At 58.5% G+C, this 17,545-nt stretch overlaps 1 protein-coding gene across 1 annotated transcript; it reads left to right on the top strand.

Moving 5' to 3' along the window:
• Positions 1–10,355: 10,355 nt before the first annotated feature.
• On the top strand, positions 10,356–11,790 carry LOC119089985 (adult-specific cuticular protein ACP-20-like). The gene is made up of 3 exons (XM_037212784.1): positions 10,356–10,361; positions 11,364–11,494; positions 11,553–11,790. Exons 1-3 carry the CDS (start codon positions 10,356–10,358, stop codon positions 11,788–11,790), a joined length of 375 nt encoding a protein of 124 aa, XP_037068679.1.
• The last annotated feature ends 5,755 nt before the right edge of the window (positions 11,791–17,545 follow it).

Below are 17,545 nucleotides of genomic sequence, written 5' to 3'. Positions count from 1 at the left end.
TTATCTCTGCGTCTCGGTTTCGTTTTTGCCGCTAGCATTAAAACTGTGTATACGTCACGGCCGTGGTAGAGCATTGCCATGCACACGGCGCGGGTGGTAGTAATGACGCAGCGGTTGACGGCTTGCGGTTGTACGCAAGCGCGAACACCGACAATGAACACGCCCGAAACAAGAGCAGTTCAGGATGATCATGCCCCAACTGCTGGTTGCATAAGCGCTTCTTCGCAGAAAGCGGAGCTGTGTCGACGAGCCGGCACTCACAGCCTGCGTGTGGTCCTTGTGTGGCGCCACCGCCTCCGTCCAGCCGACGGCGCCGCCCTCGCCCGGCTCGGAGAAGACGACACGCGAGTCCTTGACGAAGTTCTTGCCGAGCACGATCAGCTCCAAACCGCCGTCGCAGGGGGCCTCGCGCAGTGACAGCTTCGTCACCTCGGGAATGCCCTGCGGCTGGGCTGCGACAGAGCGGAGCAGCGCTCAGCACTGGTGGACGCGGCGGGTCAGCCCCGCACACACAGTGGCTCTCAGTACACAGCTCGCAGCACACCGTACAGAGAGACGTGTGCCGCATGTCTGAAACTTGCTAGCTACCGACTTTGAGCGCGTCGCACGCTCACGTCTTCCTTAAGCACCGCGTCTTACAGGCCCAGTACGTAGCCGCACGCGGTCGCATGGTTGTCTGATTTGCTGAGACGCCCATCCAAACGGGCCGCTGAATCGCGTGACACACATCTCAAGTACGTCTTCAGGCGTTGGGCTGCCAAGCCTGCGCCGGCTGTTGGTCTGGGCGCTGGCGCCGGTCAGCCGGCGACCAGGCCAAGCTGTTGGTCTGGGCGCTGGCGGCCGGTCAGCCGGCGACCAGGCCAAGCTGTTGGTCTGAGCGCTGGCGCCGGTCAGCCGGCGACCAGGCCAAGCTGTTGGTCTGGGCGCTGGCGCCGGTCAGCCGGCGACCAGGCTAAGCTGTTGGTCTGGGAGCTGGCGCCGGTCAGCCGGCGACCAGGCCAAGCTGTTGGTCTGGGCGCTGGCGCCGGTCAGCCGGCGACCAGGCCAAGCTGTTGGTCTGGGCGCTGACGCCGGTCAGCCGGCGACCAGGCCAAGCTGTTGGTCTGGGCGCTGACGCCGGTCAGCCGGCGACCAGGCCAAGCTGTTGGTCTGGGCGCGACGCCGGTCAGCCGGACGACCAGGCCAAGCTGTTGGCCTAGGCGCTGGCGCCGGTCAGACGGCGACCAGGCAAGCTGTTGGTCTGGGCGCTGGCGCCGGTCAGCCGGCGACCAGGCCAAGCTGTGGTCTGGGCACTGGCGCCGGTCAGTCGTGGGTCAGGCCAACGTGTGACGACAGATCGATGGATGCGCGAGAAGGCCACCCTGCAGCGTCTCCGCCTGGCCGCGCCCGACTTAGTATTTGACGACTGGTGACGCTGGAACACCAGCCGGCAGCTGGTGGCGCAGCGGCCCCCTTGCGCAGCGCCGAACGGGGCGGCCGGCCCGACCCGACGAAGCCTGTGGTCACCGGGCCGCCCGCCTCGGCCACGCGCGACTCGATATCGACGGTTGCGCTGCTTCAGGATGCCAAGGCAGTCACACCTGCGGGCGGCGGCACGCCATGCTCACACGGAGGCCGGACAAACTGGCAAACGGGGCAGCGGGCAGACAGGTGGTGTTTGAGTGAGATACAGGCCCGATGGCATGGTGGCAGATTACGGCATCCTTCCATCACGAACACGCCGTTAGATATGGGCACAGTACAATTGATCATGTCCAGGTTATTTATTTGGTGTGAACCAATCTTACTTAAAAGAATCGGATTCAGATTTTACCACTAGAACAGCAGTAGTTCGTCCAGTGCATGGAAAAAACCAGACCTTCCATTCAACTCAAATATCACTCCCTTAACAAATGTACCATTCACAATGGGTGGGCGGCCAACTGCGTGCATGTGTGGACGACGAGCGGACGATTAAATGGATGGCTAAAACCGCGCTAGCGGGAGAGTGCGAGGTCCGCTCGGCGGCGCTCCGACGGCACGCACCGGGCGCTAACGCCGCTGCCGTCCGGCTCCGGCGTCATCGTGGTCTGGATGACGACAGTGCCGTTGAGCACGAGCTCCTCGCTGGGGCTGGCCGTCTTGCCCGTGACGCGGCACGACTGGTAGAAGAGGTGCGGGCTGCAGCCGTCGGCGTCCGAGCCCACGTACATCTGCAGCTGGCACGGCTCCGCGTACCCGGACAGCTGGCGGACGCAGGGGGCGGCGCTTAGCCATGCCGCCCACAGCGGCGCGCGCCACCGACACGGACGCACGCGGGCGCGCGCTGTGGTCCGCGCGGCCAGGCAGCTCCGGCCAGCGGACACCGAGGTGATTGTGACGGACTAGGGGGGCACGGCGGAGATATGGGTCCGACCGCCGTGTCGTACAGCGGTCTCGACTCCCGCGCCCCGCCGACACAGAGCGGCCGCCCGGAGGGGACGCTACGCCTCCAGCCCGCGGCCCTCCGTGCTGACACCGGCCAGTGCGGGCGCGCCCCGACACATGAAGTTTATACAAAAAGCGCGGGAGCGAATACAGGTGGAGTGAGTGTCACGGAACACTGGACCGGTAAATGGGCTGCTAACACCTTCTGACGATTGGGAATGATATGCCTTCACATCAAAATGCATCGGCTTTTCACGGTACGAAACCATACCAGTCGTTTCAGCGCTATGAGCGCAATGATTCGGAGGTTGTTATGACCCACAATCGCCATGCAACGTTTGATAATTGGTACCCATGCACAGAACCGGGCTAGATCTGATTGAATGTCATTCCAGTAGCGTGATTGGGGAAATATTATTGCGCGATCGATCCGTTGCGGCCGCGACAACGCCCCTTCCCCACCCCGCCTCACACAACGTCCAGGCCCCAAACGGAGCTGGCGCCAAATCAAGCATCACCAATCAGCGGTTACACCACGTGGAGCTCTGCAACAGCGTTCCCAAGAAGCAGATATGAGGCAAGGCTTTCACACCGCATGGTCACGGCGAACGCCTAACGAGACATTAGTGCCTTGGCATTAATTGCGTTGTTCTGGCGCGAACGCGCAGACTTTATCACGCAAACGAGCATGCTTTTGTTCGACGCAAGCTTCTGCTCCACCAGCAAATATCGTATTTTGCACCTGTCCAACACATGCCTCTTTGGGACAGCAAGTGAACATGGGCCGGGTGATGACACACCAGTCCTATGCTCAGCACGTCACCACTGATGCTGAGATGGCCGTTTTGGTGCTGAGCCGGACGGCTTTGACTCGTGCTTTGACTCATGACTCACGCAGCGGCCGGCTTTCGTCCGAGCAGCGCGCGCCGCCGACCCGTGCTCCGTACTCACCACCACCTGTGGTGACGTCTTGCCGGTGGCGTCTTTGACGGCACCCCGGCTGCCCTCGGTCTGGTATCGGGCTCTGTGACGCGTCTCCGGCTCTCTGGCCAACACCAGCCGGTACCTGGCAACGGAGCGGGACAGTCGTCACACGGGGCCTGTCAGCGACGCAGACACAGGCGCGGCATAACGACAGCCAGCTGTCCAACAGCCGTCACACGGGACCTGTCAGCGGCGCAGACACGGGCACAGCACAATAGCCAGTTGTCCAACAGCCGTCACACGGGACTTGTCGGCGGCGCAGACACAGGCACAGCAACAGCAGTCAGCTACTCAACAGTTTTGGTCACAGTAATGCGTTTCAGCAGGAAGCTTCTCGCCCTGCATAGGAGCTAGTTAACAGCACGACCAGGTGACGGCTGCAGCCAGCCACCGGTGCCTTGCATGGCATGACCACTGCATGCCTTGGTGGGGGCCATGATTATCATTTGGTTTCAATAACCTTCCAGGGAACTGATCTCCTCAAACCCTCCAAAGGCGCCCAGCTAGCAAAATACCATATTATATATAAGGTGTGTGTGCATACAAGTAACACGCTTCGTTTCGAATCGCATTGCAACACATCCTTCCGATGTGGTATGAAAGCGCCTTAACCGACGAATAGCTAATGACACATTTTGTGGGCAGAAGATAATTTCAGCACAGGTTTTCAGAGCAGCTTAGCATAAGCGTCTTAAGTTTCTTTAGCCAAAGTGAAGATACGTGGGTCACCAGAGCAGGCAGTCTCGGTCCACCTGGGTGGCGAGCCCCCTGAGACCGGCCTGAAGTCATCTGACTGACGGCAGATCGACGGGGGCCTGAGCCTCTTTGAAGCCGGACCTAATGCGGTTCATAAAGCACTTAAGCCTTTGCTATCTACTGCGCCGATCCGTATCAGCCATGGCCGGCGCCGCAGCCGACACAAACAAACCGTCGGCCAGCGCCGCCACGCCGGCCGTCGGCGAGCCCCGGTCGGACAAATAGCAATCAGGCGCGGCGCAAACAGACGGCCGGCACGCGAACTGCGACCGGACCGGTCCGGTCCGGTCCGGCGCAGGCCCGGCGCAGGCTCCGGCCCGGGCGGAGACACAGCCGGTGAGACCCGGCTCTGCCGGCGCGAGGGACTGGCAGGCCGGGAACGGGCCGCCCACACTCTACCAGCCTGCCGCCGACACCCTACCAGCCCGAGGCCCGGTCGGGGGCGGGCCTCTGCCGGGGTAGGGGACTGGCAGGCCGGGAACAGGCCGCCCACACCCTACCAGCCCGAGGCCCGGTCAGGGGCGGGCCTCTACAGATGCGCTCAATGCCTAATCACTATCGCTGAGTCGTGTCCGAGGACTGATCTACCGCGACAGTTGCCGTCAACGATCGGTTGAGGAGTGACTGGGGGCCTTAGCAGCAAAGGAATGACGTCAGTGATCATAGATGTTTCGAGGCGTAGAGAATGTAGTTAATTACAACTGGCCAAGACTTTTCCACACCAGCACTGCCCACTTCAGACCACACAGAATCGAAAATACATTCGCTGTATCATGTACACTGTTAAATGACCGCCCAAGGCCCGTACTCAGTCCATCCCTTTTGCCAAAAATGGCCGCTGAGCTGATGTCCCGTATTTTCGTCAGTTATAACGCCTGACTTAGTTCGAGATCCAACAGCCTCCCTCCCCCTCAATCACGCATCAACTGCCCCGGCGGCATTCAACTCCGCGTCCGCTTCGCCCAAGCAGCACCGCCGGGTGTCGGCGGCGGGGCGGCGGCGCCCGGTCGCCGTCGGCTCGGCCCGCTGCCAGCATCAGACGCCCCCCGTCCAAACATCCGCCGTCAGAGGCCGCCGGTCGGCGCGGCGGGGCGCGGGGACCTCGGCCGTGATCAGGCGGGTCCGCCGTCAGACGGCCGCCGGCCGGCGCGGCGGGGCACGGGGACCTCGGCCGTGATCAGGAGCGCCGGGGTCCGCCGTCAGACGGCCCCCCGCCGGCGCGGCGGGGCACGGGGACCTCGGCCGTGATCAGGAACGTCGGGGTCCGCCGTCAGACGGCCCCCCGCCGGCGCGGCGGGGCACGGGGGGGCCTCGGCCGTGATCAGGAACGTCGGGGTCCGCCGTCAGACGGCCCCCGCCGGCGCGGCGGGGCACGGGGACCTCGGCCGTGATCAGGAGCGCCGGGGTCCGCCGTCAGACGGCCCCCCGCCGGCGCGGCGGGGCACGGGGACCTCGGCCCGTGATCAGGACGTCGGGGTTCCGCCGTCAGACGGCCCCCCCGCCGGCGCGGCGGGGGCACGGGGGACCTCGGCCGTGATCAGGAGCGCCGGGACTGGTCAGCACGACATGGGACATCACACACGCTGATGTCTGTCATAGACAGCTTATGGGGAAGCGGAAAATGTGGAATTGCTATTTGCGTTCAATTATCCGTCCTGACGCCTTTTCGATAATTGCTACAAACTTAAGTTTAACAACCTGTCGCTTTTTTTCTCTCCTTTCAGAACAAAACGTCTAAGTCAGTGCACCAATAAAGTTCGTCCATCTGGCGTGCCATGATGTTTCTGATAACCCCGATAGCGGCCATACTGGAGCATTGTCCACCACCCAGCACGGGCCCCTACACTGGCCGCATGCCTGCCCGGTGAGCAGGCTGACCCGGCTCAAGCCCGCACTGGCTCCGGCAGGGGGCGCAGCTCAGGGCCCATGGCCCATGGCCGCCTATCGGAAGACCGCGCTACCTCATATGCAGACATTTACCGATGAATTTTGACTGGGCCTCTCTCAAAATTGCGACAGGCTCTGTTCTGGTTAATTTCAATTCGATGCGCTCAGCTTCAACGGCTCTCCCCAAAAATCCGTCTTACAAGACGCTTGATGCAGACAGAATGTGCTCACAGTGTTGGCAGTCACACGTTGGCCTGGCCTACTGCTTGATTATCCGCAGCACTCCCGGCCGAGCCCGCCGTCCGAGCTCGGCGGACGCGCGAGCCCGCGGGGTTCAGGGCGCCGCCATGATTCGCTCAGCTGTCCTCCCGTCTAACCCTTCGACACGCCACACGTCTTTCAAAGCCCTTATTTCCGTGCCATAAGCCAAAGCTCACTTTTGTTGGCCTCATCGCATCACCTTCTTATTAACGACGCAAGTTGAACGGAGACTTCGCTGTCACATATCTTCAAGGGCGCACGTGGAGTTTCACCATGGAACGGGGACATAACTAAACAAAGTTTAATTAAAAATGGGTTAAGAGCGCCGCAGGCGAGTACGGCTTCCCGAGTGCCGTGACAAATTGTCGCGGGTTTCTGATCTTCTTGATTTTACGTTTCTACCTGGAATATTTAACTCACGATGTTAGCCATGTACATATCAATACATGTCATAAATTTAACCAGGGTGGTAGTGGTGGCAGTGGTGGTAGTGGTGGTGATGGTGGGGGAGAGGGGGCACGTGTCCTCGGAGGTTATTAAGTGCATGCGCCATTGCACGTCACGCATGGCGCGCCCTCCCACCCACTACATCTGATGTATTTCAGGGAACTTTTAGCTCCGAGGTACACCGAAATTTACTTAACACACGACGAAAGCATAATACATCCAAATGCCAGTGGTGCGCGCTGCACGTCTTCATCTGCCCTCGCGTTCCGTGGCGAGTCTGCGCCGGCCTCCACCAGCCGGTCAGGCCCACACGCATGAATACTGCACACGAGCATCGCATGTGGGTGGCCATGGCCAGAGGCGGCGGGCGCCGGCCCGCGCGACCCCGGCCACCGGCGCACCAGCGAGTCGGACCGGGCGGCGATCAATGCCAGAGCCGGCGGGCCCCGGCTGCGCCGGCGGCCGAGCCGAGCCCGGCTCCGCCGCCGGCCGAGCCGGGCCCGTCGCCAGGTGATTACGTCACGAGCTACGCAGCCGACGCACCGCCGCCGACCGGGGCGCCGACGGACGGGGGCGGAGAGGGAAGGTGTGCACGCCCCGCAGGACTGCACGCATCACCAGCTGACCTGTATGGTGGAAAACAGACTAGCTGACGTTGCTTGGCGGTTTCACCGGTAATATCGTTTTTTTATTAGCGCCGCTCGTCGAACGTGCCGGCGTGGCTCCGGGTAATTTCCCTTCACTGGGATACAGATACGGATGGCTGCTGATCAATATCGTTTCGGCGACGGCTCCTTGCTGACAAACGAGAGTGGAAGCTCTCCTTGGCGGAGTGAAAAACAGGAATGCAATATGCGCGCAAGTAGGTTTTGGAAATTAAATATCTGGAATACTCCGAATTCTCTTCTAGGACAATAATTCATGTTTTCCAGTAATCAATGCCTCCAATTTGGACACATACCTTTACGCACACCACGTGCGCTGTCCGTACCAAGCTCTCCAAAACGTGGTCGCCAACATTCCATACCCAAAACCTTCGTGACAACGGGTTAATCTAGGCCATTTCCTCTCCTACATGCGAGGCGTGCTGACAGCAAGTAACTTGAAATCGGCCACCGAGTCCGATGGCAAAGGTCAGACCGAACACGAGGGCGGTCTGTCGCTAATCCGTCTCATGGTCAGCTGTGTGACCGATCGTGGGCCCCGCCCGGTCCGGTGCGGTCCGGTCCCGCCCGACGGCGGGGACCGGCGTGACAGTCTGACCTGCGTGACCTACGGTCATCAGGGCAGGTAGCGGGCCTACCGGTGCCGGGGTCAGGTCGGTGTGATTTGTGATCGCCCGGGCAAGGTAACAGCGAACCAATGCAGACATCCGGCCGACGCATCCGCTTAACTTATAAGACAAACGGGCCGGGGCACACACATCAATACGAACTCCAGCTGCCAAAGCCAGGCGGCGGGACACCAACCCAGTGGTCTGACCGGGGCACGCACATCCACACGAACTCCAGCTGCCGGAGCCAGGCAGCGCGACAGCAACCCAGTGATCAGACCCAAACAGCGTTTGATCGTTCGACGGAGGGGAAAGATAACCAATCCAGAGACCAGGACCGACACAAACAGAGAGGACTACAACAACCGCTTCACCAAGGAAACACACGATCAAAGCGGGACACCAATGCGCAGGCCAAGCCGACATAATTCGTTACTCAGGGCACAAACGACCACAACAAAAGCCTAGCCGATTTCAGGCCGGTGAGCCAGAAAACGCTGGCAAGCCCATGGTAGGATCGGAACAACCTATGGACACTCAAACAGAGCAAAAGGAAGCCGCCACACAGACCTCAGGCTGGCATCAGCCCAGCGCCACCATATGAACAATAACGCAGCCGATGTCCACTTGTTCCCAATGGTGGACGACGACCAGTGGTGGCGCCAACACCCTGGGACAGCTCCGGTACGGAAACGAAACCCTGGCGATCCAACCATATGTATGACTACAGCACACGCATTCTCTTCTTTCCACGTGCTCTCAATCTCAAACTAATTAAGCTTTCTATTGACGTCGATATCTATGAACTACGTAGGCCCGTACGTACTGCACTCACCCGTATCGACGCCACACGCCTTGTCACGTGTCAGGTTCAAGTGCGGGTGATGATGCCACATGATTAGCTTGAAGTATGTTAGACAAGTCAGGGACAACGTCTGGCGTGCTGCTACAAATGATTGGATTCACGTGAGGGTGGAATTGGCGTTGGCCATTCGGTTTAAAATTACCGAAGTTATTAAATGCGTATGCGAGGAGCATTATACACATAAATAAGAGAGTACTGAAAGCGTTATTCCTCGAGGAATAACCAGGGGAATGGAGAGATAGGTGTGTTGATCTTTGGGCCGCATGCCTGGACCGAAACGAATATCGGTAGATATTCTATACTAGAGCACCGTTTAGATATTTCATAATAATGATATTCGCTTCGATACAGGCATGTGGCCGAAATATCGACAGGTCTACCCCTCAATTCTCAAGGTTATTCTACGAGAAATAAGGCTTTTAGTACTGCCTTATCGATAAGCGTTGGTCTGGCGTGCTGTACAGACGTGCTTAAAACGACGATCTCAGGGCAAGACTTTAACAGAATACTGGTCCTTGCAAGAGCTTTTAGTTCAAAACGTTGGCTTGGGCTGGGTATGTACAAGGCTCTAAGCTTGTCAGGCAGCGCCATGGGTGCCTCAATGGAAAACTAACCAAAACCACGGACGAAAACTGAAGAAAGTTCGAAGACATACCCCATGCATCAAACGAAATTCGCCAACCTTCCCTCTAACCCCATGCCATGTTTTGCACTTGCTGAATGGATACATCTTCCCATGCAGTAACACTTGCACTCTATCTCCTCTTTTACAGTTTCTAACTTCAGGCTACAAGATACAGTATTCGAAGCCAGTTTCGAAAACGGTAACAATTTGCCGTTTGCCGGTTGCCTGCTGAGGACCAGATGGGCCTGACAGCTCTGAGACCTGGTCACGAGCAGAAGCGGCACATCCGCCAACACCATCCAGCCGGTCTCACGTCTCCATCCGCTCCAGCGCTGACATCTGATACCCATCTTCACCACTCGACACGAGTGAATCCGAGATGCGCGGACGCCGGCGCGCGACAGCCAGCTCACATCTCTGGGAATTCGACCCGCACTTCTGCCAGTACCACTGTCCGTTTTTGACCCCTGCCAGTATCAGCAAGTTTAACGTCGGATATCCTGTCGGCGTCTTCCTGCTGCGCCGCCTCATTCAGCGGTGGCGACCGGCCTCCTTCCGCAGCCGGGTCTGCCCGGCGGGGCTGTCCGGCGGGACTACCGGGACTGCCGGCGGGACTACCGGGGCTGCCGAGGCTGCCGGCGCGCCCCCAGCCCGGCTAACTGTTCAGGGGGGCGAGGTGGCGGCGCGCCAGGTGTGACCCCGGTGCCAGGCGGCCGGCCGCGCGTGACACGCTCATTGCGCCGCGTGCGTAACCGGCGACCTTCGCGGCGCCCCGGCGGCCGTATAAAGAACGGCCGGCCCGCCACCGGTCAGCACTCGCAGCCACCGCCCTTCCACCGCAGCACGGCAACATGAAGGTAGAGAGAGAGAGAGAGGGCCGAACGGCAGGGCCCGGGCCGACACAACGCCCGCCACCGGCGGCGTGGCCACACGCTGTCCGCCCATTGGTCACGCCGGCCGCCAGCACACGGCTCGAGGCACCCAATCACAATCATGGTACGATGCGGGCCCCGATCAACGGCCCAATCAGCTTCAGATCCCAATTCAGATACCAGATTCAGAGCTCCAGGAGTAGACCCCGTGGAGCCCAGGAACTGCCTCGGGACCTGGGTTCCACGGCATACAGAGAGCTGCCCGCACTCCCCTTTCGGCTTGCATAAGCATCATCATATATATCCTCTACGCCTGCCTATGCCTTACAGAAGCTAGTCTGACCCTAGGCACAAGTCACTTCTTTCTTCTCTCCCCGCTCCACTGCCTGGTGTTCTACAACACAAGCATGCAGAAGGCTTACAGCAAAGCTTCTCTCCCAACCCCATTTTTACCATTTCATAACACAGGCTTCCGAAAGGGCCTACAGCACAGCCAAGTATTAATTTCTGCCACGGCGTCCGTTGGTCCGGTCACCAGCATACAGAACAAAACCGTCCCAGTAAAACGACTTGAAGGCTAGTTGGAACCGTTCGATGCCACTGTTCTTTGAAACGCAGGTACAGATACGATTATCATAAAAACGACAGATACTCCAACATCTAATGCATGTTTGAATGATTTGCTCCCATGGCTCGTTTCGACGGCATACCCGTGGTGCACCGCCTCCCAACTGCGATGGAAGCCGAGCGCCTGACAGCGCCCCAGCGGGACTCCGTTCATTGCTGCCCACACCTCCTGCCCCTCCACGCCGGGACCGTCCCACTCCGGCCGCCCGCCCCAGCTCGCGCCGCTGTTCCAGTTCCTGGCCCTCCGTTTCCTGACAGCGCCCTAGCGGACACTCCGCCACTGCTGCCTATACCTCCTGCTCCACCACGCCGGGACCGTCCCACTCCGGCCGCCCGCCTCAGCTCGCGCCGCTGTTCCAGTTCCTGGCTCTCTTCGCCGCCATCGCCGCCACGGCCAGCGCGCAGGGCTACGGCCACGGCGTGGGATACGGCGCCGGCCACGGCGGCGGCCGCGGCGGCGTCCACGGCGGGCGGCTATGGCGGCGGATACGGCTACGGCGGCGGCTACGGCGGCGGCCACGGCGGCGGCTACGGCCACGGCGGCTACAGCGCGCCGCGCGCCTACGCCTTCGAGTACGCCGTGGAGGACCCGCACTACGGACCCAAGTTCCGGCAGAGCGAGCACAACGACGGCAAGACGGCGCAGGGCTATTACAGCGTGGCGCTGCCCGACGGCCGCACCCAGCACGTCAAATACTACGCCGACCAGGCCGGCTACGGCGGCTACAACGCCGAGGTCACCTACACCGGCTACGCCCAGCACGCCCAGCCCGCACACAAGTACTAGGATTGCGGACCCCGACAGACAAACAGCCGGCCCCGGCGGCGCGGTTGCGTCCGCGCGCCGCGCCGGGCTCCCATTCTACCCGTACCCAGCTCGCACGCCCGCTCGGCACGACACCAGTGTACATAGAGTAATTTATAGATGAATATACGTGGCTGATGAGACTCGCGCCGAGGGAGACTGTGCGCCGGCAGTGACCGCTGAGAGCCAGGCAGCAGGTCAGGTCACGACGGCTCGACGGACAACAGCGTCCGCAGGCATGTCTCACACCATGGAGGGTGCTGAGAACAAAGTGTTCTGGGCCACAGTCGGTGCATGATGGCGAGCAAGGTGCCTTGATAGTGCTACCAGTACTGAGACCCCGGTCACGGTGCGATGAAGCCAGCGGTGGCCTTACTCATACATGCCTGTGGATTGTCGCAGGGATTTGAACATGTTGTCGCAGTATTAGACATACAAACATAAAGACATCCGGTCAACCAAGCACCACCAGGGCCTATCCAGGTCGGCCTACCTCCGGTTCCGTACACATCCTCAAAGCTAATCCTATCACCTGACCTGCATGCATTTGGCTATAAATGAGATTTCAAGACCGATAGAACCTATCCGAACGGTTTCTAAATGTTGCTAGGGACGGACTTCCTACAACTTCGTTTGTCAACATATTTCGATGGTTCACTACTCTTTGACGAAGTGACATCTGCCTCTCTATAGTTATATTCCCACCTTTTTCTACATGAAACTGGTTCCCTCCATATCTCCGAATCAATTTCAGCGCTCCACGTAGATGTGCCTTGTCTATTCCTTTCATAGCCTTGTATACCACTATCAGACTTCCTCTAAGTCTGCGATATTTCAGTGAATACGAATCCAAGGCCCTAAGCCTATCCTTACAATCCAAGTCGCCAATCCATCTATAATCTTGGTTGCTTTTCGCTGTACTCTTTCTTGTCTATCTATATTTTTTGGAAGTATAGGGACCAAGCATGTACACCATACTCTAGATGTGGTCTGAAATAAGCTAAGTGCAACTTTTTGACAATATTCCTGCTCTTGCAATGGGCATTCCTGTTCAAGTCCCAGCATCCGAAGAGCCTTGCTCCTAGCAGCCGCACATCGTTTTCACCCCCCCCCCCCTCCCCCCTTTACCCTAAATCCCTAGAAATGATAATCCCTGAGTCCTCTTCTCCCTCGACCTAGCCTAACTCCCGGCCTCCCAGTTTATCGCTAACGCCCTCACGGCTAAAACTATCCAAATACATCACATTATGTACCTGTTGTAAATGAATGACATCTGCCACAGAGACGCCCAACTTTAACTTTATCTAGGTTAAGCCAAATTTAGTTCATCCAATCGGTGATTTTCGACAGCCATACCAATTTAATATCGTCCGCCAATTTCAGCACCTTGCTCCCTGATCCTAAAAATAATACCCCTGAAATAATAATCAGGAGTAGCCATTTCCTCCCCTCCCTCCCTCCCTGCCGTCTTCTTCAGTAACGTTTACTGTACAGCGCACAAAATTGTGCGTAACACAACGTCTGGAGGTAACTTGAGATTCGTTCATATTAAACACGTCTTTACCGCGAAAACATGCCGCGTGTTTCTGCGGCATTGGGTCACAGAAACATGATGTAACTGCCTGCTCTGCAAACAACCTCTCCTTGCTGCTCTCTACGACGGCGTTGGAAGCGTATGGGGGTAAGTTAGAAAACTCACATCAACAATCGCTTAACTACGACGATCACAACACAATCGCAACGAATATCGCTGAATTCTGAAGCTTACCACACAACTGCGTAACAATGCAACATCATACAGTCAACTGGCTATTCATGCTGACCTGCAGACAATTCTCGTGCGGGCTTCCGCAATTTCGCTGACCCCATGCAGCCGCATGAATCTGGTAATGCATTTTCAACCAAGATCATGGCGTGCAGGTCATGGAACGGGAGCACATACAGATCGCAGTCTGCCCAAAGACCGGACCGTGCTCAGACCTGGGAACCTCTTGTCACCTTCGAAAAGGCAAAGTACCGCGTCAAGTAGTGCGCTCACAGGTGATTTGTATCTTGAATCGGTGGCATGCCAGACAACTACGAGTGGCGTCGTCTCTAGCTCTCCAGCCCAGTCCGACCAGACGGCAACGCCGTTTGTACGCACGGCCGCGAACGTCACCTGCTTAGATCACTTCAAAGAAACCGCACTTCTCGCCTTGAAGCGTGCCTTGCCTCGCCTTGCAGCACGCATGGAGCAAGGAAGCATGCCACCTATTCCACTCTCTCAGCCCACGACAATGTACAGAGCTCCAGCAAAGCGCCTCTCTATGTCCCTCTAGAACCACCGCTGACCATAAGTTTTGAGGGAATCTTAAGGCTTTGACAGCATATGATCAGGAAATTCAGAGTTCCAATGTTATTTTCGACGACCCAGAAATACGGGAAGGAAAGCATGTCGGAAAACCTGGAAGTTCACAGATGCAGGCTATTTCAACGCCTTGTGCCCGCCATTTTCCCCTCTTTTGGTCTTTCGCGGGAGTCGGGTTGTAGAGCCATCTGTGACAGTTGTAGTTACGGTAACATCAGGTAGCAGCCGACACCCCAACTTACTTGCCACACTTGGACACTGGGTTGACGCCCCTGAGGAAGTCCCTCGGCGAGTACGGCTCCGTCCTGCGGGGCAGGGGGCGCGCGTGAGCGCCGGAGGCACGACATCCCCGGCCACAGAACGGCGGGACGACACACAGGTCACGGTGTCGAGCAGCACGAGCCAGACGTCTGCAGGCAGGCCACGCTGCTGGCTGACCACCCCCAGCGCGCTGCGGACATTCTACTGCGTGCACGATTAATACCCTCCGGATACGGCACACACCAATTATCTTGTTTTCTACAGCATGAGAGAAGCCAAAACAAAACGCATTTCCACCATCCGCCTCACATCATCATCAAGTTCGTGTTGAGGATTATTCTCTACAAAACAAAGTGTCGGTAATGCCAGGGACCCTCGAACGTCAATACAAGAATACAAATCTGCACATATATTGCGGTCCGTCGCAAATGCAGGGTTCAGGTTAAAACTGCTAACTTTACAAATCACATCTTTGACCGGGCATGCACAACTGATAAATAATGCCCAGTCCAATGTGAGCAACCGTTTGATGGCACCCAATTCAGCGATGACAATACGCAAACAAACAACCCACAATCTAAGTGGCAGCAAGACATCAGACACCCAGTGACGAAGATACAAACTCGTCCAGTCCGGCCCCTTCCATTCATCAGCGGCAGGGGCGTGCATAGCGCCTCACCCCCGGTCGCGGACCTGGCGCCGCGCCAGTCAGCCTTCCTCCCACTGCCTGGCGGCAATACCGCTTATCGCCTTAGTCCCCAAAAACCGCCACAGCCGCAGGCCCTGGTCACTCCACAGCAGGCCCCAGTGTCGTTCTGCGAACGGCACGTTCAGCCCGCGCAGCGCCAGCCATCCCCGAGGTTAAGCACCGGGTTCGCGCGGCTGCCGACAGATGCCAGTAGCGGCGCCAACAGCGGCATCACCGCCGCCGCCGTCGCCGCCAACTTACGTGGTGTCAAGATCCCGCACGAAGCCGCCGGCCGGGCTGAGGTCACGGCGCAGGCCACGTACCTGCGGGCAGAGCGGCGGGTCAGGTCAAGGCCGGTCATGACACGGGTCATGCGGCAGGTCGGGGCCGGTCACGACACGGGTCAGACGGCGGATCAGGACCGGTCACGACACGGGTCAGACGGCGCGCCAGGAGCGGTCACGACACGGGTCAGGCGGCGGCGGCGGTCGGCACGCGGCCGCGGTCCGCCGCCGCCGGCCCCCTCGCCCCCCGCGGCTCGGCAGACCGCAGGCCAGGCGGGCCGCCGCCGACAGACCGACGGACCGGCTCCGGGCCGCGATTTTTCCGACCACACTGTGGGTATTAATACATGAGGCCGCGCCGCATTACAGCGGCGGTGAGACCGGCGGGCCTGACGGCAGGCATGACAGCAGCCATGACGGCGGGCCTGACGGCGGGCATAACGGCGAGCAGCGCTCCCTCGCCGAGACCGGGTGCGCGCGATACGCAAGGTCACGCATTGGCGCCCTTGGCATGCCGCCCAGGACTCACACTGCACGTGCTCCGGAGACGACACGGCGGCCTCAGAAGCCGCCATTTACTGCGGCGAATGAGTGACGGTTTGGAGATGGAGAAACGTGCTTTGTGTCTGAATGACGGAAATATAATTGACCTTTAATTGACCTATAATTGACTTTGTTGACCTTAGGTATATCAGTGCAAAGGAACGTAGGGCTGGGAGCTTTCAGTCCTGATCCATCTAACAGAGGTGTGCCATATACACACGCTAAAGTAACTGGACAGGCTGTTCGCTGCTGAGTTGAGAGCAGTTTAAAGCGCGCTAAGGACGCTATGAACCCATGACGAACGTTATCTCTTCGGCGTATTACTTTTTGTCTGAAAATGACGGCAGTCAAGCCGGTAAATTAAAGTACGCATTTTCGGTCATCTTAACTCTCCGCTTGGTTACATGTTAGTTACGCTGGGTGAACCCTGCCCCCTGATAACTTGCGATAAGCGCACGTCACAAAATGTAACGTCCGCCTGGCCCCCTGATTCAGCTAGAGATGAGAAGCCGATAATAGACGTGTTCCTTGTCATGAGAGGAAGCCAACGACATTCGAGTTCGAGGCTTTGATTTGTTCTTACATATTCTAGAACTTGCACACATCTGGCCGTGATGCTACGCCGTCCAAAACCTTCGCCTCCTCCCGAAATACTTTGTTCCTTTTTAAAGAGCTTTCATAAAAAAGTTTCCACTTCACGCATATCACATTAATGGACGGCCCTAACACAACCACCTACTTGGTTAGCGCACAATACGAAGGATGGGATGCTCTTCAATAAAGTAAAAACATCCATGTACTCAGCAAAAAGAAGGTAACATATCAGCACCGTGCGTCCCTCCCCTCAGACATTTATCCGCAAACACCGAGACGACATCAACCCGTCGATGCCCGTCGGCTGTCCGGTGACGCATCGCCCGAGCCGGGACGAACCGGTGCACCGTCCACCGCCCGGCCACGTGCGGACAGCTGGGCCGCGGTCAGACGCGCCGGAGAAAACCGGTTCGGCGGCGCGCGACGCGCTGCTGCACGGCTCAGCCTCACGGCGTCAGCACGGGGGCCGCTGGGCTTACTCCCCCCTCCCGCACGGCCTCAGCACGGGGACCGCTGGGCTCTCTCCGCCTTCCCGCACGGGTCCGGCTTACGCCCCACCTCGCACGGCGCTAAAAGGGGACCCCCCCAGTGCGGGATTCCGCTTACTCCCCACCACGCGCGGCGCCAACACAGGACCGCCGGGTTCACTTCCCCCCCCCCCCCTCCCCCTACGGCGCCAACACAGGACCGCCGGGCTCACTCCCCCCTCGCACGGCGCCAGCACGGGGCCGTCGGCCCTGCGCCAAGCTGATGAATCAGTCGACAATTTATTTTCGGAGAACACTGCGAAAATGAGTCCGAAATAAATGAAACAGCAGCCGTGTACGGAATGAGGGAAACACAATTTGAGTCGGTACCACTACGTGGTGCGGGAGAAGGGAATACGCAATTTAAATCGATAACACTACGCTTTGGGAGACGAAGGGTGTTTTATTTCCAGAACATTCTGCGAAAATAGGTATAAAATACATGAAACACCGTTCGTGTCAGGATGACGGAATGTAAAACTCGAGTATCACT

Source organism: Pollicipes pollicipes, unplaced genomic scaffold (assembly GCF_011947565.3).
Source record: "Pollicipes pollicipes isolate AB1234 unplaced genomic scaffold, Ppol_2.1 Scaffold_3087;HRSCAF=3621_pilon_pilon_pilon, whole genome shotgun sequence".
NCBI lineage: Eukaryota > Metazoa > Arthropoda > Thecostraca > Pollicipedomorpha > Pollicipedidae > Pollicipes > Pollicipes pollicipes.
Note: the sequence above shows the minus strand (reverse complement) of the source record. Positions and strands in the feature narration are given on the sequence as shown.